This window comes from Rousettus aegyptiacus, unplaced genomic scaffold (assembly GCF_014176215.1).
Source record: "Rousettus aegyptiacus isolate mRouAeg1 unplaced genomic scaffold, mRouAeg1.p scaffold_m13_p_7, whole genome shotgun sequence".
Taxonomy (NCBI): Eukaryota; Metazoa; Chordata; class Mammalia; order Chiroptera; family Pteropodidae; genus Rousettus; species Rousettus aegyptiacus.
The window spans coordinates 84,979,426-85,000,169 of NW_023416310.1; the positions used below are offsets into that span (position 1 = coordinate 84,979,426).

Here is a 20,744-nt window from a genome sequence, read left to right on the forward strand (position 1 = left end):
CTTAAAATTCCTATAACAGTATAAGGCTATATTACAGATACATTTCCATATAAATTTATCATGCGCTACATTGTATGTGTATGTATAACAAACTTCTAATACTTCTTATAATGAAAAATCATCAGATCCACATGGAAGCAGAGAGAACAATGTAATGAATCCCCATACACTCATCATCCAGGTTCACTAATAAGCACGATGCTGCAATTAATTGAATAGTCCTATGTCGATGGGCTTTCCCGCAGTTTCCTTATTTTTTTTTTTTCCTTCATTTCTACAAACAGTGCTGGAGTGAGCACGCTCGTGTTCTTTGGAAAGAACACAAGATGTGAATCACTGGGTCAAAGGGAATTTGCATAGATCGTGAGGACAGACAAAGGCACATTGCCTTTGGCATCTGCCTAAGTTACATCTTGTCACCTTGTCGAGAGAACTTGTTTTCACACACTCTCTCATCCATGGGTTGATTGTTGAACTTGAGCACACTCTTTTAACTCAAACTCTCCTGCCTTTTTAAAAAACAGCTTTATCGGGATATAACCTACATAACCATATAGTTCATCCATTTGAAGTATACAGTTCAATATATTTTTAGTATATTTACAGAGTTGTGTAATCACATCCTATTCTAATTTTTGAACATTTAATCACTCCTCCCCCCCAAAAGAAGTCATTAGCAATGTTACGGGTTGACTGTGTCCCTCAAAATCCTATGTTGAAATACTAACCCCTGGTACCTCAGAGTGACATTATTCGGAAATAGAGTCGTTGTGGATATAATTAGTTGAGGTCACACTGGAGTAGGGTGGCCCCTAATTCAATATGATTGGCATCCTTATAAAAAGGGGAAATGTGGACATAGGCCTGCACAGAGGGAGAATGCCGTGTGAATGTTAAAGTTATGCTGCCACGAGCCAAGGAGCCTAGGAGTAAGGCCTGGGACACATCCTTTTCTAGTACTGTTAGAGAGAGCATGGCCCTGCCAACACCTTGACCCTAGACTTCTAGCCTCCAGATCTGTGAGATAATAAATTTGTTTTTTCAGCCATGCAGTTTGTGGTATTTTGTTAAGGCAATGCTAGCAAACTAGTATAATCAGTCACTCCCCATTCTCCTCCATCCCGAGGAGCTCTAGGCAACCACTAGTCTGCTTTCTGCCTCTATAAATTTGCCTGTTCTGTAGATTTTGTATAAAAGGGATTATATAATATGTGGTCTTTTGTGACTGGCTTCTTTCACTTAGTGTAATGTTTGTGAGTTTTATCCATGTTGAAAAGCATGCGTCAGTACTTCATTCTGTTTTATCGTTAGTGTTTCATTGTTTGGATTTACCACTTTTGTTCATCCGTCCATCAGTTGATAGATCTCCTGCTTTTTAAGCAAGAGCTAACTTGTCTCCATTCTACAAGGTTGATTTCAGCAGATATTGGTTGAGCATGTACCTGTAAAGCCCTATGATGTTAGGTGCTGTAGGGAGTAGGTCCAAACACACTATTCTTGCCACCTGGCTGTGAAAACATACAACAGCAAGATCCAAGGCGGATTCTAGACTTACATAATAGAGTTAGAAGTACAGTGCTGAGGAGGCAGGAAGGAAGAGAGAACTTCTGACTGGAAGACAGAGAAAGCTTCCCTGAGGAGGGTTGCTTGGAGCTCTGCCTTCCAGGAGCAAGGAGGGAGGCTGTGGATAAGGGAGGGAGGAGAGGTGAGTGGAAAAATGAGAAAGGAATTCAGACTGAGAAATTAATATACAAATATTTGATCTGGATCAAGGGGAACCAAAGCTGTAGTACTAATAATCTCTTGGGAATGCAGTATTCCAACTGGCCAAATCATTTTAATTCAGAAGAGTGGAATGCGGGGGAATGGGGAAGGGGTTTCTTTTTTCTTAGATATCTGGGCTACCCAAGGATTTGAGTGGCTTAGAGCTCAATTTTTCATTTTCCTGTTTTTGACGTTGAGTTGTGCTCTCTCTTGCCTAAGGTAAAACCACCGTGTGGTCAGGCAGGTGGGTGGAGTACTTCTAGAAGGAAGTTTGGGGTGCACTTTAAATCTAGGCTGTATTTTCTACATCTTGGATGAGAAGAAGCTCTTCCCTCACCCCTCCCTATTAATGGGAAATTTAGGCTGAGCCAAGTGGAGAGAGGTGTACCTGGTGGGTGGAGCTGTGGACCGAGCACAAGGCAGAGGTGGCTTCTTAACTTGGGGAGGCGCGGAGTCTCCTGAGAAGCCGGGCGTGGCGGGTGGGATGAGGATGTATGTATGGATAAACGCTTGGGTTTGGGAGATGCTCCGGGAGTCGTACCTTCCAGACCTCTATTTTTTCCCTAGCTTCAAGGATGCGCCTAACCTCATCACCCAGACTCTCTGGAAATTGGAGGATATTTCTACTCCCCAACCTTGGTGCTTTTGCAATGGAACATGGCTATCCCAGGGGAAAATCTGGGGGTGGGGGGTGGGGAGGAAGTCGATACTGGGGCCTCCGGACTGGTTCTGTCCTGAGAATGAAGCCACATTTACATTCACTCAGGAAATATTTTGATTTGAAGACAGTAAGCTTGTCGTTCTCTACTTAGAACTCAATGACATGCACAGACCTTTGGCTGCCACCTTGGATACTAAATGAACAGGCTTTTGGGGCAAGTGGCAGGTCTTGCTCAAACTCATCTGGAGGTGGGTATTGGGTGAGAGAATCCCTGGCTTTTCTGATGAGAGTCTCTAGCACAGCACGCTTGAGCTCTGGACTATGCGTTGAGAATTCTTTACGTCCTGTCTTTCTTCTCTTCTTTCATTCAACAAATACTGTGAGTGCTGACCATGCGGCAGGTGTCGGTCTAGGTCCTGGGCATTTCTGGGAGAGCAGTGGCAGGCAGAACGCAGTCTCCACCGTCCTGGGGCCTAGAGCCCAGTGGAGGAGACAGGGAACTAAACCCTTACTGAGCAATGTGGACGGACGTGCTGCAATGGAGGAAGTAGAGGTGCCGTAGGAGCTTGGGGGTGGCTCGGAACCGACCCTGGCTTGGGAGTCAGAGAAGGCCTCTAGGAGGAAGCGAAGAAGTAGGGCCGTGGTAAAGGGTGGAGGCTTCTACAGGGGAACTGGGTTCCAACGGCAGAAATAAAGGCCTAAAGGCAAGAGTAGCATTTGAAGATGAAAAGAAGTTCTTTATAGTTAGGACAGAGAGCAAGGGAGGAAGGAAATGGTGAAAAAAGTTTGCTGGGTGGGAAGGGGTGAGTCCTTGAAGGGCCTTGTAGGCTCCTTAAAGGGTTTTGGCATTGACCTTGAGGGCAATGGGAAGCTGATGAAGAATATTTGAAAAGCCAGATAGTGACAGCATCCTAAATGCATTTGATAAAGACTAGCGATAGTCATAGGCCTATTCAAAAGCTTTATTATAATCTGAGTGAGAAATTATGCTGGTCTAATTTAGGGAAGAGCTAGCTGATGTGGCGAGGAGGGAATGGATTCCAAAGATATTTATAGGGTGTAGTCATGGAGACTGGGAGATGGGTCGAATGTGGGCTGAGGGAGAGGTGGATTCAAGGGCCAGTCTGAGGTTCCTGCTTGGGTAAGTAGTAGGTCAGTGGTGCCCATCCCTGGGTTTAATCTCAGCTTGTGGTGAGACCTCAGACAAGCCACTTCTTTCCTCATTACTTTTCTCTTCCCCAGTCACCAACTTTGCAGGACTGTTGTGGGAATCCACTGATAAAAATCTCGTGTGAAAAATAGACTCCTTCTATGACCCTACAAGGAAGGGATGTTCTTACCCCTGTTCTTTCTGTAATTCTTTGTGTAACTCAGTCTTTCCTCCTCGTCTGCAATTCTAAGCACTTGATCTCTCCAGGACTGATGAGACCTCGGCCCATCCCAGCAGCCGAAGCCTCACTGGGGCCTCTCTGAGGGTTCTCAAACCAGCTTTTGTTGAAAACAGTGATATCATTAGGTGGAGCTGGGCCAGGCTTTCCTCAGCCAGTTTCAGGAGAAATGGGGTCTTTATTGACTTCCGTGCTACCGCTGTTTTCCAGCCACTTCCTTCGCTCCCATGTGCCCCACTGCCCCCTTTTCTTCCTTCTATTTCCCCTGAGGTTTGGGTTTGCAGAAAACTGGCAGTCTCCACGCTCTGTCCTCTTGCATCAGTCTCCCTGGAGAGGGGTCCAGATGGACCAAGGGCCTATAATGGCTGCATTATATCAGGCACAGTTTCTTTTTCCAATCCCTCTCCCCCCCCCCCCCACTCTAACACCACCCGTCACTTTACCCTTTCTAGGGAAAAAGAAAGGGCAAGTCCTTAAGTCATGGAAAGGGATTCCTTTGGAGGGAAACTGGAGTGCTAGAGGAAGAGGTGATTGATTCTCAGTATGGGGAAAGATGTCAGGTCGTTGTATTCTAGAAGCTCTTTATCTCTTGGCTTCCTGATGCTAGACTTGGGGTTTGGGTAAGAAGGCGAATGTTAAAGTGGCCGTTCAGTTATGTGGCGACAGGCGTGTGGCTGCGGAACGGGGCTCAGCAAAGGCGAGCGAGCGACCCGAGTTCCTGATCCGCAGGTCGCGCTCCCTCTCCGCCCTCAGCACACATGCGCACGCACACGCACCCCTGCTCCACAGCTGCGTAGGCAGCTTGTTCGGGGGAATTTTGAATTTGGTTGCAACACTAGTTTGTAGCAATTTAGGGAGGAAGGAAAACAGGCCATGAAACAGTGACTTGGCTTCTAGGAACCAGATAGTAAGACCTACCTTCCCTGTGGCCTGCTGGTGCTTGCAAATGACTTTCACAGATGACCTTGTACGGGAGGGAAAAAATAATTTTTCTTCTACCTAAGTAAGTCCTCGGGTGGGAACCCTGTAACAAAAGACAGATTAACAAGAGAAAAACAGAAGTCTATTAACGCGTACACATGGGAGATACCCAGGTGAAAATGAGGAACTCACTCAGAATTCAGTCTTCTATATAGCATCTTCAGTAAAGGACAATACATGTGGAGGAATGACGGACAAATGAAAGTGCTATTAGGCCTCTAATTTGGTCAAATGCAGGTAAATATTTGGGAAATTAAAGGTTAGTTAGTAATGTTCGTTGTGCAGATTCCTTCCCCAGGCCGATGGGATCCAAAGTTCTCTCTGGTGATTAACTTTTGTCCTTCTCCGAAGAAGGGGAGGAGGGATGCCTTTGAGAATTTATGTCCTGCTTTTAGGCAAATAATGGGAGGGCAAGAAGCTTTTCTTGTAGTAACCTTCTTCTCAGTTGTCTTCAGGTCAGAATGATCTTTATGCTAAAGAGGTATATTTAGGATGGCATATTCTGCCACCCTTCAGCCTCCTCTAACCTTTGCGATGGAAGATACAGGTGCCAGGTGGAGGGCAGGAAAACCGTGCTTGCCTCATTCACATCCCTAGCACAGTGCTCGGCACACGATTGGCCTCAATAAATACTTGTGGAATGAGTGAGTGGGCTTGCAAATGTAGAGCCTTAGGCCCAGAAGAGGTATGCAGCTTGGCCAAGGACCCGGAGCAAATCCGCGGTGAATTCTTGCCGGGAGAAACTTGGTCTTCCTGATGCCATGTGCCCTGCAGTTTGTACTGTATTATGCTACTTAATAAGCAATTATCGATGAGATTTCATGAGCATCCTTCCTCTCTGCCCTCTGGGAGTGTCTGGATGGCCTGACTCTTGGATCATCTGCCACTGACATTTAGCTTACTTTAGTTTATTTAGACTGATGGGTTTAGAAGCAAAATATAATTGCCTGATGTTGCATGAGTTGTTTTTGCTCTTTTTCAAATTCTTCATTTGCAAAAGTGAAGTGAGGGGAAACATCGGACAAAGAGAATGGCATGCGAAGATTCTCTCATTGCAGTGGACTGCAGTTTATGCACTAACCCCATCCCATGCCCCGCCTCCCAAATCTTCTTGGAAAGAATATGGAGCAACACATAGAATGAGGGGAAAACTGATGGACTAGGGCTCAGAAAAGACAGGAATTCCTAGACAGTCTCTCTTCAGGTGTCACCACGGGGGTGACTCAGCTCCAGCCATTTTCACCAAGTGTCACCCATCTTGAAATTCAGCTAGATGAGACCCGATGGTCCTGGCTTGTGATGACAATCAGCATGCAGAGAGAGGGGGACCTCTCCCTAAATGCAGAGTGGGACACTGTTATCCTGAGAAGGTGGCAGGGGATGCTGGTGGCCAGGACAGCAGACATCCACGATGATTTGGGACGGCATTCCAAGTTCTAACCCTCTTGACTTGTGCTTTACTTATGACTTGTGCTTCAGGATGTAAAGAAACATTGGGCAAGATTTATCAGAGTTACCGGGATGTTTAATTAGAGCCTAAAAGGAACCAGTCACCCAGATTTAGGGCAGATTGTTTTGGGGTCTTCACTTCCCACTTTTTGTTTGTTTGCTTTTTTCATAAGATGGTCCTCCTATTCCCCTCTTTCTAAGTATATTCTCAAAGGTCCTGTGATCTTACAGGTTCAATTTTTTTCACTTCCTCTGTGTTTTATCCACAAAACTTGTCTCTACAATTTGGCCAGTTACCTTTTGCATTGGCTCTTCCCTTTGGGTTAATCCGATAAACAAGCATTGTGATTATTCACCGAAAACTGGTTGCCAGGGAGGCTGCTATCAGGTAGTGTTTTTTGTCTTTCTCAGAAATAGTAAATATAGTACCCTCATTTCCTTTAACTGTCCAGTTCTAATAATAAATACCCACAATGGGCTATTCGGGACACTGCAAAAAAAAAAAAAAAATCTGTAAACTCTTCTTGGGTGAGCCATTTTGAAGGCCCTGTAAGTCCCTGCCAGTTAAGCTCCCTGATCCCAAGAGTCCGCTCTGTTTGCACAGAGAGGTTTGCTCATCTTCATGTGGAGGCAGCCAAGAGGGAGGCATGAAGAGGATTAAATAAAGACCCTGCTCACCAAAGGAGTAAACAGTGTTTATCTAAACATCCTTCGGTATTTAACATAAAAGCAAAACACAGGACCAGGAGCTAGCTGGTCGGAAGGGTACTAGGTCTGGCGGAGGATTGGGGGAAGATGTAATGGGAAGTGACTGGTGAAAAGGAATGTTGACGTAATGCATTGTTTAGAAATTTCCTTAATAGAGGTTAAAAATAATAATAATAATAATAATAATAATAATAATAATAATAAACCGTCCTCAGTAGCTTTGGCTTTTAGCCAGGCTTGTGGATGGCGCCATCTTGCTTTACAGCGTGGCTTCTGGAACTGGTCCTCGGTAGCATGGATGCTTGCTTACGTTGAGTCCTCGGGGTGGGAAGAGATCTCTGCTCTTTACATTAGGAGCAGCCTTTAAAGTTCCCCCCTTCCATGGCCTTTTCTGTTCCCTCAAAAAGGAATGCCTCTGCCCGTGGGCCCCTGGACGTGTCAGTCCCTTATTTGGCCATGGCTTCGGCATGTTGGTTTGTTTCCATTCCTTTGGAGTCAGAGGTGGAGTGAGCACTGGTTGGGAAATCTTGATTCTGAAACAGCTCGAGCCGTCTCTTCTCCCTTTTCTTTCTCCTTCTTTGAAAACAAAAGAATACTCACCGAATTTGTGATGTTACCGTCCTCAATATCGGTGGGTGTTGTCCATTACGTTAGAGCAGCAGCCTCTGCTTTTAAAAACGCCTTCCCAGCACCTGCCTGGCCTGGGTTCACCATTTCCATCTGATAGGGAAGCAGCCGAGTAGCTTGTGATTTGCACAGTATCACCTAACTTGCTAAAAAGTATGAATATTAAAATTTCCAAGCATACTCAGAAGGAGAGAGACTAGATTATGACCCCTCAGAAACCCATTATGTTTATTTAACAATTATCGAGATTTGCTACATGTGCATATGGCTAGTTTCGGAGAAAGTGATACCAACGATATTTGTAAAACGCAAACACTTTATATTTCACAAAGAGTTCTTTTACATTCGTTCATTTTATTTAAACAAGTATTCATAACCAGGCACTCTGCTAACATTTCGCAGCAACCTTTATCAGGTAGGGTCTATCATTTCTCCCATTTTATAAATGAGAAAACTGAGGCACAGAGGTTAACCAGCTTTCCTAAGCTCACAGAACTTATAAGCATCAGAGCTAGGATTCGAATGTGTTTTCTCATTTGATCCTCTCAATGGTGCTGTGAGATAGTAGTATTACTCCCTGCGTTTGCAATCCGGGAAATGGATGGCTCAAGTAAAACACTGCTCATACAAATGCTTTTGTCAGGTTTAGTCATCTAATCTGTAAGGGAATGAATGAGCAAGATGATAAAACTGGTTTAAAAATTGGATAAGGGACATGTATATGTATTTTTTAATAGTGGAAAAAGGAACGTTGAGATAAGATCTCTAGATTACATACACTCTGGTCATTTATATACTAGGGACAATAAAGCTATAACCTTTGGAGTTATCTCTTCTACTGGATGGAAATCATTTGCTTCTCCATTGTCTCTTACTAAGTTTTCATAAGTTAACATCTAGTTTTACAAGGTTGTACAAGAGCCGCCCTAATTAATTGTATATAGTCTTTTGAAGCTACATTTCCTCCCACGGAGTCCAGAGAATCTGAGACTGGCCTCTCAGAGCTGACAACCTGGTAAGTCCCCTTGTATGACACGGAAAGGGACCTTGGTCATCTTTTGACTCATTTCCAAGGTCTGAAAGGACAGTCATCTAGAGAGCATGCAGCCGGTACTCAAACCAAAGTTTTCTGAGCCATAAATTTTCCCCTCTATGTTGTACTGGTATCATTATTAGGCTTTGGAAGGCTAGAAATGGGAAAAAGAATTTATTATGTTAAAATTAATCCAATGAAACAAAAGAATTCTCTGAGCCTAAAAACGTGTCACCTGGGAAAACGATCAAAACACAGATTTCTGAGTTCTTCTCTAGAGAATATAATTTCTCAGTGAGTCTGGGATGGGGCCTGGGATTTTAGATTTTTTCACAGCATTTCCTGTGTCGTACAGTTACTGGGCTAAGTCCCATGATGATAGCATTAGGAGCATGAGCAAAAACGGAAGGGGCTTAGGTTATCACCAACACAAGCAGGCAGGGCGAAGGCCCTGCAGGGAAAATAAGAGGGACCAGCAAGGCTGCACCTCCCAAGCATCACCAGGATATAAGTGCCCAGATACTCTTGACAGCGCTAGATGGGCCAAAAGCTGGGAGAAGGAGGTGCCAATGAGAATAGCCACTGGACGTGAGCAATGTTTGCTTCTGTTGCACACGTCTGCATAGGTTGTTTTTCAAGGTAGTTTAGAAATTATTAGCACTTTATCGTCCCTGGTTTGCTTATCTGAAGCCGCTGGAAGGAGGGTTGATCTCAGAGATGTTTTGCAAATTTGTTTTAGTCCTGTTGCTCCTCTCTCTGCAGAAGAAGTTTAGAGATGCATTTGAAATGTGGCTGACGGTAAATAGTCCTTAAAAGGATGGTTCTGGGTTTGGAGGATCTGAGCCTTAGGAAAGAAGGATCAGGGCTCTTTCAGACTGCAGTGCGCTTTTGGGTCTGGTGTCATGTACAAATAGGTTCCAGGCTGCCACGGGCAATTCTGTTGTCCTTCCCCGGAGAGTGACCATATGTTTTATGTCCGGTATTTGAGGGGCAGCTTATTTTCTCAAGCGGGATTCAGAAGAAGAGGTTTTGCTCAAGGGCTGTGGGTTCTGGGTGACCAGGATTTTACCCAAAGTGAACACTCCAGTGCTGGCTGCTATTAGCTCGGGGCTGCCGTCGCCGCCTGCCTGCAGGCTTGGGATCCTGGAGGCAAGGCGGGAGGCGGCTACGGAGGGCAGAGGGTACACAGAAACTGCTTTTCCGTTAAAGCCAGCAGAAGGGGGCAGGGGCGGGGAATCTTGCATAGTCTTTCTCTCTTCCCGGACGCACATCACTCACAACTCGTTTCCTCAAAATCCTGACACACTCCAGTGGTGAGAGACGGCTTCCTGCCGATCCGCTGAGCCAGCCCTTGTCAGGGAGGAGAAGAGAGCAGATGTGGTCCAAGAGGGGGCAGTGAGCTGGGCTGCTCGCTGGCCCTGCGGCCCCTCTGTGAGGGGACGGCAGTGTCCTTGGTCCCGAGAGCGGTGCCAGGGCACCACGTGGGCACAGGTGGGCCTAGCTTGGGGCAGTAGGGAGCATTTGAAAGCGGTGTTTTGTCCATCAGTAAAATTGCACAGATGGTGGTGATGAAACATGACCCTTCCTTTTGCTTCTAGAAGGAAGAACTTTCCTGGACAACATTTGTAGCTCCATTTGGGAAGGGTTCTTATTTCAATTAAAAAAAAAAAAAACAAAAAAAAAAAACCAGCCCTGACGTTCTTACGTGTCCATCCTCTGTTTCCTGCCCCACGCTTTGCTTTACCTGTTGCTCCTCCCTGCACGTGGCCACCATCCAAGAGCTGAGTCTCCTTTCGTGGCATCACACATGCCCTCAAAGCTGCTATCATCACCATCAAATTGTGTTTTGCGCTACTGGTTCCTGGCAGGGCTTTGGTTTCATGTTTCCACCTTCTCAGAGAGACAGAGCAGAAACACCAGACCCGGTTTTGAAACCCGGCTCTGACCTCGTGTCACGAGAGCTTGGACAGGTGACAGGTCTGAGTTCCCGGTGTTGTCAGTCACGAAATGGGGAGAGGAATTAGTACGTTCCTCATAGGTATGCCACGAAGGTGAAATAATGTAACACTTAAATACATGTCAACTATTTTGATTGCCACTTGTCTGGGTGTCCCGAGCTCAGAGAGCTCCAGGATGTGGTGGGAGCAGGAAGGTGTGGGGGCTGGGCACTGAGACATTTTGATATTTCTGAAGTTTACCTGCTTGAAAAACACGTTGAGGTCTTGCGGTCTAGGGCGGTGGTTCGGATCAGAGTCCCTGAGAGAGTTATCACAGCAGATGGTTAGGCCCAACCCCAGAGTTTCTGTCTGCCTCAGTACATCTCGGGTGGGACATGACAATCTACATTTTTAACTAGTTCCTAGGCAGTGTTGATGCTGCCCGTCCCAAAAGGGCACTTAGGCAGAAGAAGCATGTTGTTCCTTGTAGATTCTGAAGACGGAATGAAGGCCAGTGGGTGCCGGTTACAGAGAGGCAATTCTGGTTCAGTAGGAGAACTTTCTTTAACTACTAGAAGTGGTCAGATGTGGAGTGGGTGACCTCAGGAGCTCTCTGTCACTGGAGATGTCCAGTGCTGAATGGCCATTTGGCAGATTCCTATACAACAAGGTCGAAGTTTCATTCACTCATTCATTTATTTTTTCATCCATCTATTAATTCACCAAATAAACATGTGCCACCTGTTTGGTAGGGCCCAGATGCTGGGGAGAAGCCTTTAACAGGCAGCCATGCCCCCGGCTCTTAGGGAGCCCACAGTTTAATGAGTTTGGCTATGATTCCTAACGCTGAGGCTCTGGGAGTCCTGTGGCGATGGGGGCAGATCCTCAGAGTAAGAAGCTGCAGAAAGATGTTCACCCTTCTGAGGACGAGTGGCTGAGGACTAACAGGAATGTGGACACCTGTGAGGTTCAGTGTGGATTGCTTTCTTTGGAATATCTTTATGTCACTGAATGAATGCTCTTTTCCCTGCCAAGACTCAGAAGTGGCTGAGAAAGTATTTATCAGGAGTGCATTTTCTGTGGGAAAATTCGCATCCCATTGGCACTCAGATGGCCCATTAAATGCTGAACCCCTGACTGGCCATCCATTATGCAGTCTGTGGAAGCAGATCCAGGAAATGGGCCTGCAGGAATGAGCTAATTGCTTTTTTACCTCTCTCAAGTGACAGACTGGACAGTTAATGGCTGGGGAGATTTAGATGGAAATAGGTAAACTCCATCAGTTTTTTCTGGGTTCTTCCATCATAATCTCTGTTGAAAACAATAATGATAATCACTAACCTTTAACCTTCCACTCTGTACCCTCCTGGTGTTAAGCCCTTTTCATGCATTTTGGCATTTTATGCTTATGACAGCCCTATTGAGAAAGTATAATATCCTCGTTTTTGCAGAAGAGGAAACAGATGTTCAGAGAGGTACAGTAACTTGCTCATGGCTGTAGAGACAGTCAATGTCAGAGCTGGAATGGAAACAATCTTTTGGACTCCAGACCATGTTCTAAGCTTCTTAGTTTGCTGAACGACTCATTCATTTACTCATTCCTTCATTCGATAATTAGCTGTACTGGCTTGTATCTGTGAGCAAAACACTTGGCCTCTGTCCTCATGGGGCTTACATTTTATCTCTCTCAGACAAATGGGCGACTCCTCCCTTAGATCCTTGGCCACTGGTTAGATGCTTAGGAGAAAGGAAAAGGGTGGGGAGACAGAACCTGGCAAGTTAGCCTCTGACCCAAAGTTTCCACGTAATGAGAGCTTCTCTACACAGGCTGGGTTTGGGGCTTTGCTTTGTTTCTACATCTCCCTGTAGAGTTTCTTTTCTTCGTGTCCAAGGCTGGATGTTGAAAGGCTTGCCCTGGTTCAAGAGACAGTTCTCGTGGCATTTGCCTTCTGACTGCACTCTGGGGGTAGAGAAGAATCTAAGAGTCAGAAGTCCTAGAGTTTAGAGCTGGAAATGACCCTAGAGACTCTCTTCAACGACCTTGTCTGGCTGGGAAATGTCACCTCTTCCAAAGCCAGGGTGGTCCCTGCAGATTCCTTTGGCTTCCTGTGTTGACCTCAGCCTATATTTTCTTCTTTTTAAAAACAGTTTCGAATTAGGTTTTTAGTTTTCAAAATAAATACACGATAATTATTTTTTTAAAAAATCAACCAGTTTTCAGAAACATGCAATTTACATTGTGAACATCTGCCATCTCCTGAGATAACCACCACCAACAATGAGCATTCGCTTCTCCCGTTGTTTTCAGTGCATACTCTGTTACGTGCTATGATTAGTTTTTCGTTAAAAGGGATTTTAAAAATGTATTCTTTCCTAAAATTTATTTTTTTATCTAACTTAATTTTAGACATCCTTTCCATAATAGGATCTATAGACCCACTTAATTCTTTTTATTGTTAGTCTCCAGTTTCTCTTCCATTAGAAACCCTTTTGACCCCAGGGCACGACTTTCTATAGATGCATTCTGCTTTTAATATGGCTCTTTTATTTTTATTCACATTTAAAGAAATTCTAGGAACTTTGTTTGGTGTCACCTTGCCTTTGGCGAGGGATTCTTAACCTCAGCTTCAAGGAGTCTGTGGCAAGAGAGAAACCAATGTCCAATTTTAGGAGGGGCTTTATTGGAAGGTTAACACACAGAACTACCGGGTCTTAGGAAATGTGAACCGCTAGGTCTCAGAAAGGACAGGCCAAGGCAGCTCCTGGAATCCATGCAGCAGGAACAAAGGGACAGATGATTGCTCCCATCTCGTCTGTTCAGGTCTTGCAACATTACGCCATTGGCTTAGCTTAGACTGTGGGCCACCCTTAGCCAGGGCTACACAAGACACTGATGGACAATCTCACCAAAACATGCAACAGGGGAGAGGTATTCCCTTAAGGAATAACTGCCATGCTGGTACTAAAAGCTGGTGGAGGAAGTGCTGGAAAAGTCAATCTTGTTACACAATAGGGCCCATAGACCCTGGGGATTTTGAGTGTGCGTTTGCATGTGTGTGTTCCCAGGGCCTGGCAAAAGTGAGGTCCACTGCTTTAGTTCTGTTGACTCCGTCTGGTGTGTCTGAACTAGATTATGATCCCCATGAATGTAAAATCCACAACAAACTCACTCCTGGTGTCCTTTGTGTTCCATAGGCCTCTCTGGCCTCCTCATTTCTTCTGCACGGAGATGCCCGGAGTGGTTCCGACAGCTTCAGTTAGAATGGCCTGTGGCTGTCCCCGGGAGGGTGGAGTCCATCACCTCAGGATGTAAATGTTTGTTCTTACTCTTTGCAGGCACCTTTTTGCTCCAGCCTACACAGAAACCCATTACACTCCAAGTGGCAGCCCTCAAACCACCACGCTAAAGTCTGAGGTAAGTTCCGGTCAACGAATATCTTACAAGCAGATTCTCGACCTAGTCCCCGCCAGGGGAAATGAAGAGATGGTGTGACTTGATGGAGTGGGTCCCTCCTCCGAAGGGACTGTTTTTCCCAACCAAAGACCGAGGGAGCCAGAGGGAGAAGCCAAATGTGAATTTGTTGTTTCCTAAGTACGTTCTCTCCTTTGCTGGCTAAAACGGTCAAACAAACAATATTCGAAGGTAGTTGCATCTTATTAAAATTGGTATAAATCATCATGAAGCATACATTTTCTTTATGTTAATTACTCACGTACTAATTAACAAAAGTTTAAGTGAAAAAGCATTTGCCAGTAATTCTAAAGTCCCCACTAATCAGATGTTTAAATTATTCTTTTTTCATATGGGTGTGTAAGGTTTTGTAGTCTGCCCTTTTAATGTGATTTTAGGTTACGAAGGTTTTTTTTTTTTTTATTTTGCTCGTATTTTCATATTGGGAATTTTCCCCCTCAAAGTTGTTTTTGAGTATGACTGTTTACACAAAGATTTATCATTTAAGAATGATCTTCCAGATGGATACATTTTAGTTTGCTTCACCACAGCTCACTGGCGAATATTAAAGGTAGTCAATCACACATATTTCTTGGTTTGCTAGCTTTTCCTACCAGGGGACCCATTAGTTGCGGTAGGCTCAGGGCAGTGGTTCTCAGCCAGGAGTGATTTTGTTATAAGTCATTTCTCTTACTTAAGCTTTTGTAGGTATGTGAATAACTAACGTGAAGCAAAGAAAACATATTTCACGATGATTTATATCTAAAAATCAGATGCAATTCACCTTAAACTATTCTACTTGTTTGACAGTTTTAGCCAGCAAAGGAGGAGACAAGTGGCAATGTCTGGAGACAGTTTTGATTGCCGTGACTGAGAAGTGGATGCTCCTGGCACCTAGTGGGTGGAGGCCAGGGATGCTGCCACAAGTCCTGCACAGGACAGTCCCCGCACATAGAATAATCCAGCACCGAATGTCACCAATGCCTGAGCTGAGACACTCTGGGTTGCCGTGACCTTTCTCAGATGCTGGGCTGATGAGAAGGGCTGAAGGAGAAGGAAGGATGGACTCCAGCAGGAGCAGCGATGGTCTTTTGCCTTTGAGGCAGGACGTGGTAGACGTTCGTGGCCTGTAGATGGGAGAGGTGTGGTTTGAGCACAGCAGGACAGACCCCTCTGCCTCAGTGCTCCTCCAGCAGCCTCCTGTGGAACCTGAGATGCCCGTGGCCCATTCTTTAAAATATCCGTCCCAGAGTGTGAAGGTCTAGGAGACAGCGACAGCCACTATTGATCCTTACCAACTCGGATTACTGTATTAGATTACCCTTGTAAGATGAAAGGGGCACAGGACAGTTACGTTTTGATACCTATGAGCGGTCCAGAGCTTAGTAACTAGGTAGCTGAGGGGCTGCATTGGATTACCGATATGAAGATCAGTGTTGCCTTCTTCATCAAGACCTTCTTGGATGGGAAAGGAGTCGGCAGTGTGGGCGGTGCCCTCAGCAGGCAAGTGGGCTCTGTTTTTGCATCTCTGGGGAAGCTGTCTAGCTGTGGTGTGTCCACACACCTTCTTCAGCGCCCTGTGGGGAGAGGACAGGTGTGCCTCCAAAGCCCTAGCCCTTACGACCTCACAAAGTACCCTCCTCTGAGTTTGGCTCCTGCATTTGTATACCCACAGCTGAAGAATGGGTCTCAGTGCACAAGTCTGCTGTGAGCTCATGCTTCCTGCTGTGAAAGCCTCCTCAGGGTGGCCGCCTCAGGCCCAGAAGCTGGGAAGGAATGCAGTGACTTCATGACTTCTTTATGCTCTCAGAATTAAGCAGAGATATTGTAGAGGCCTTTCAGAAAGGGAGGGATGGGAGAGGACTTCCCCCTCACTCCCACAATGCCCCTCCTTCCAGAAGGTCTTTTGACTGCACCGTGTCCTAGCTGAAGTATGGTGCCCCTCATTGTTTTCTTGCATCTCCTGCTAAGGAAGAGCAGAGCCCCCACCCAGCCCCATGGGGCTCCCGGTGGCGTTCTTATTTGGGAGCTGAAGACTCAAAGAGACAAGGGTATGAAGTAAACCATTTAGCTGCCTTTGACCCAAATGTTGAGGACCACACTCTAATACCAAACTTGGCCTGGGGCAACAAGAGGTCTGGGAACTTTATCAGATTTGTCCCCAAATCTAGATCTGGTCTCAGGGAAGGGGAGGTGGGGGATGGGCCTATGAATGTGTTCCAACCGAGGGAGTTACAGAGTTTGGGGTCTGAAGCCAGGGTTTTAGTCTTGGCTTTAACTAGCTATTTGACCTTACATAACCCTTTTGACTACACCAGTGTTGAGTTTCTTCCTCTGAAAATTGGATATGCTTAGGGCTGACTCTCAGGGCTATGGAAGAGTAAGATGAATCACTGATTTTAGGGGAATTTGTAAACATCTCTTCCAATGCCACATTTTACAGATGAGGAAAATGAGAGAAAAGAAAAAGTAACACGCTTAAGTTCAGATAACCAGCAAGTGGCCAGGCTTAGCCTGGAACTCAGGTCCCCATTGGTGCCAGACAATAACACAATTTTGACAAATCAATTTCTACGCGCTTTGCTGGGCGTACTTTTGCTGGGAGAGGTGGCGCATAGAGGCTGAAGTCAGGCCTCTGGGGTTTGAGTCTCCACTTTCATTCTGCGTGGCCTTGTGAGTCATAAAACCTCTCCCACCTTTAGTTTCCCTTTTTAAAAAATGAGAATAATAACATCTATTTCATAAGGCTATGGTCTTAATCAAAGGCGAAAAAAACCTACATAAGTTTTTTAACTTGCTGTAAGAGCTGGATAGGTGTTCGCCCTTATTGTTACTGACAGTGAACGGCAGGTATTAATGTCACATGCCGTGATGCATGTGCAAGCCCTTTGTAAATTTAAGGCATGTTAAAAAGTCCGTTGCAATGGTATTTCAGAGAGCATCCGGGCAGTGAGCACTGCTTGCATCAGTCCAAAGATGGGAAGTGGTGCAAGGAAACTTCACGCCCATCCCTGCATCTGAATTCTCTTTATTTGGGGAGGTACCAGGATTTTCGAGACTATAGCTGCCCCACATTTGTGAACTTGTCGACTCTCCATCATTCCAATATCTACGAGCCCCATTTACCCCCTTACAGGCCTGGCCCCCTCTTGTGCCCATGAAGGATCCTGGGTTGTGGAGTGCATGGCCCCGTTGCTGAGTTTTAAGGATCAGGTTCAGAACTTGAGCTCTCCTTGATGTGCCTTCAGGGCCCAGAGCCTGGGGGTAGGGGGCAAGCCATGTGACGGGCTGGCATTTGAGAGCAGATGGAACCCTGGCCTGAAGGAAGGTTGTGCCCACCTCCCTTCTTTCACAGGCGCTGCTGAGTGTCTCCGGTACTGTGGCTTTCCTTCGTGCTCCCCTGAAGGTCAGGGTCTGACTTGTTTGCAGTGCAGAATAGTTTGATGCAATGAGAGGGTCTGGCGCCTGTCCCTCCCCCTGACTGCCTGAGCGTCAGTGGGCGGAGGAGCCAGACTGCTGGCCAAAGGAGTATCAGTAGGTGAAAGGGCACCGGTGGTCCTAAGTTGAGTGTCAGCCCGGCCCGTAAGCTGTGGTCTGGCTGCATGGCTCAGCTGGGCAAGATGTAGAACTGGTGTGGCTAAGGCTGAGGATTCAGCCCCCTGGTGGGCTTCCAGCTCCCTCAAGGCCACGTCCTGCCTTGGACAAAGGAGGATGTTATGCTGATGATACGATCAGTCATGTTTGTTGCCAGCTGCTCTGGGCCGGGTACCCTGCACTAGCTCCTTGGTGTGTGGTGTTTTCGCAACCACTGCTGAGGTAGAGACTGAAGAGAGAGGTTGTGGAACTGTTTATGTAGCTGGTAGGTGTGGGAGAGTGCATTTAAATTTGGCCTGGCCATGCCATAATGTTTGAATCTGGGCTATACTGGTACCTGGAGCTGGGTGGGAGGTGGAGCCAGACAGTGTAGACGAGTGGGTTAGTGGTCTCCTGGGTCACATTCCTGCCTTCTGGGGACCAAGGAATATCTACGAACAAGTATGGTCCTGCTGATGGATCACTTGGCCTGTTACGTAGGCGAATGCCAGAGATTTCTGGTTGGCCCTGCTCAGGGCCAGGGTGAGGGGGAGAGGGGAAGAGAAAGCTCCCTATGTCTGCAACCACCCGGTTTGTATCTTTCTTAAGAGCTTTTCATGATCTGGCTCTGTCCTTGGGTTTCGTCTTCTCTCTCGCGACCATTTGGGAAGGAGCTCGTAGGGCCGTGTCCCTTGTTATCACCCTCCGCTGTGCCCGGGACAGTCCTGGTTTGCGCCTGCCGTCTGGTTTCGCACGTCAGCACTCAGCGATGTCCCGGTTTGCCTCCTGAGTGCTCCGGTTACCCTACTTAGAACACGCTCTGCTGGCACCTCCAACTTTTATTTCAAGCCACTCTTCATGGTTTGTAATTACATCTTTTTAATTAAGATTGGCTCTCACCAGACTGTAGGTCCCATGAAGGCTGGAGCTGTGTCTGTCTGCTCACTGTTGAGTCTCCTGGGCCCAGCTCCGGGCCTGGCACCAAACGGTGCTCCGCAGCTGTTTGTGGTCACGGAGGAATCCAGCGGGCTGGGAAGGCCAGATGGGCCTGAGACACACTGACTAGAGAACAGCATCCGACCTCTGTGCAGCCATGGATGCCGGTGCCAGATTCAGTCAGATCCAGGCACTCAGGGATTCAGGGGAGGTGCGGATTCTGGGGACTGGGGGCTGTTCATTTCTTAGGGCTGCCGTAATGAAGTACCATGAACTTGGAGATTTAAAACAGCAGAAATGTATGCTCTCACAGGTCTGGAGGCTGGAAGTCCAAAATCCAGGTGTTGGCAGAGCCAGGCTCCCTTTGTAGTCTCTAGGGAAGGATCCTTCCTTGCCTCTTCCTAGCTTCTGATGGCCCCTGGCTTATAGCTTCATCACTCTGATCTCTTCCTCTATTATCACCTGGCCTTCTTCTCTGCGTGTGTGTCTGTTTGTGTCCTCTCCTCTTCTTAGAAGGACACCAGTCCAATATGACTTCATATTAATTGCATCTGCAAAGACCCTGTTCCAGATAAGATCACATTCTAAGGGTCTGTGTAAACATGAATTTTGAGAGAACACTATTTAACCCTATATGGTGACCACAGAGGTGATTCTCTGGGAGCGGCTGGCCCTTCAGAAGCGGGCATTTGCTGTGGCCAGCATCGTGCCACGCAGAAAGCTCTGAACTTGCTCTGACGTCCCGGTTCTCCAACCAACAGGGTGACAGCAAATTTCTTTGCTTCTCTGAGCCTCAGTCTCTTCATCTGTTCAGTAGCGATGATGACATCTGTCCTGTCCCACCTCCCAGGACTATTACGAGGATCAAATGAAATGGAGACTTGATAAACTCTTTGCAGGTTGTAAGGTTATGCTAGATATCAAATCTTCCGTGACCTGCACGAGACATTAACGTAGCCGTGCTAATGAGTGTTCTGTGGCCTAACCACCCCTTTCTCCTTGCTAGGATCACTGCTTTTACCACGGGATGGTGAGGAAGGCAGAACAGTCCAGCGTCACACTCAGCACTTGCCGAGGAATGAGGTAAGAGGCCCTGACAGTGCTAGGGCCACCTGGCACTCTCCCCGGGAATGGGATTTTCAGGACAAGCAGGGCAGGCCTTGGGCAGGCACCTGGAGAGTGTAAGCAAGCCAGCTCTGAGCAAGGGAGGGACAAGCGAAATCCTAGAGAGTCCATAAATTCTCTGGATGAGCTTTCCTTTTCCTGAGGAACTTATGGTTTTAGTGTTATTCAGTTATGGCGAAGCCAGCAGAGCGGGAGACGGTGAAGCCAACTGAGCGCAGGAGACGACTGCCATTGAAAAGACAGTTTGTTATAGTCGAGATCCCAGGAGGTGGGGCACAGCGTGTGGGAGGCGGGGACGCGCAGGGAGCACAGGGGTCAGTCAGGAGGCGGAGGGGGAGGGGGGTCTTTATTGTGTTTCTGCAGGAAGGAACAGGTGAGGCTCAGGATGGATCAGTTAGAATAATCTCAGTGGAATCCGGGGCATAGAGGCTGTCATGTCCCTAGTGTCTGGCACCTGGCCCGGGGTGAACAGGACAGGGGGAGAGTGGTCCAGAGCGTGGAAGCCACATTTGAAAGGCATGGTCACCGGAGAGCTGCTTCCCATCTCTAGGAAGTGGCCAACCCTGGCGGAGGAGGGGCAGTGCCCCAGAAGCCATAGCGTCAGAACACAGGGAAAGAGACGTGGTTCACACACTTGAAATCTACGCGTTTGCACATTTATTCCCACTCTTCCTGTGCTCTTCTCTGGTAGACGCGCCTGTAGGTGGTGAAAAGGGAAAGGGCAGCTAGTGAACAGAGAGGGGGGGAAGAGAAAGGAAAAGCAAGGGTAATTTTCGAGATAAAAATGTTAACTGAAAAGTTCCAACTAGGTGGCCCGTTGGAAAAATCCCCAGGTGATTTGCGTGCACATTATAGTTTGTACTTGAGAATATGAATTGTATTTCAAATGTCTGTTTTTCTCCTCCAGCCTGCCTGAGCGCTTTGCATGTAGTAGGATCTATACATGTATGTTGAAGTAATGAATATAATTTATTTAGACTCTTCCTCCTTTTGGAAAAGAGATCTGGGGAAAAAAAAAAAAACCTGTATTTTAATTGCTTATACCAATTGCTTAGGTTTGAATTACCTAGGTTTTAATGTGGTACCTATACCCCATGTGTTGACAAACTGG

At 46.6% G+C, this 20,744-nt stretch overlaps 1 protein-coding gene across 2 annotated transcripts in view; it reads left to right on the forward strand.

Moving 5' to 3' along the window:
* Window positions 1-20,744, forward strand: part of ADAM19 (ADAM metallopeptidase domain 19) — a 75,430-nt gene that overhangs the window by 16,568 nt on the left and 38,118 nt on the right. For both annotated transcript variants that reach the window (XM_016167065.2, XM_016167063.2), the window contains 2 exons: window positions 13,885-13,963; window positions 19,515-19,591. In XM_016167065.2, coding sequence (XP_016022551.2) covers window positions 13,885-13,963; window positions 19,515-19,591 — 156 coding nt within the window. The remainder of the gene's footprint in view (window positions 1-13,884; window positions 13,964-19,514; window positions 19,592-20,744) is intronic.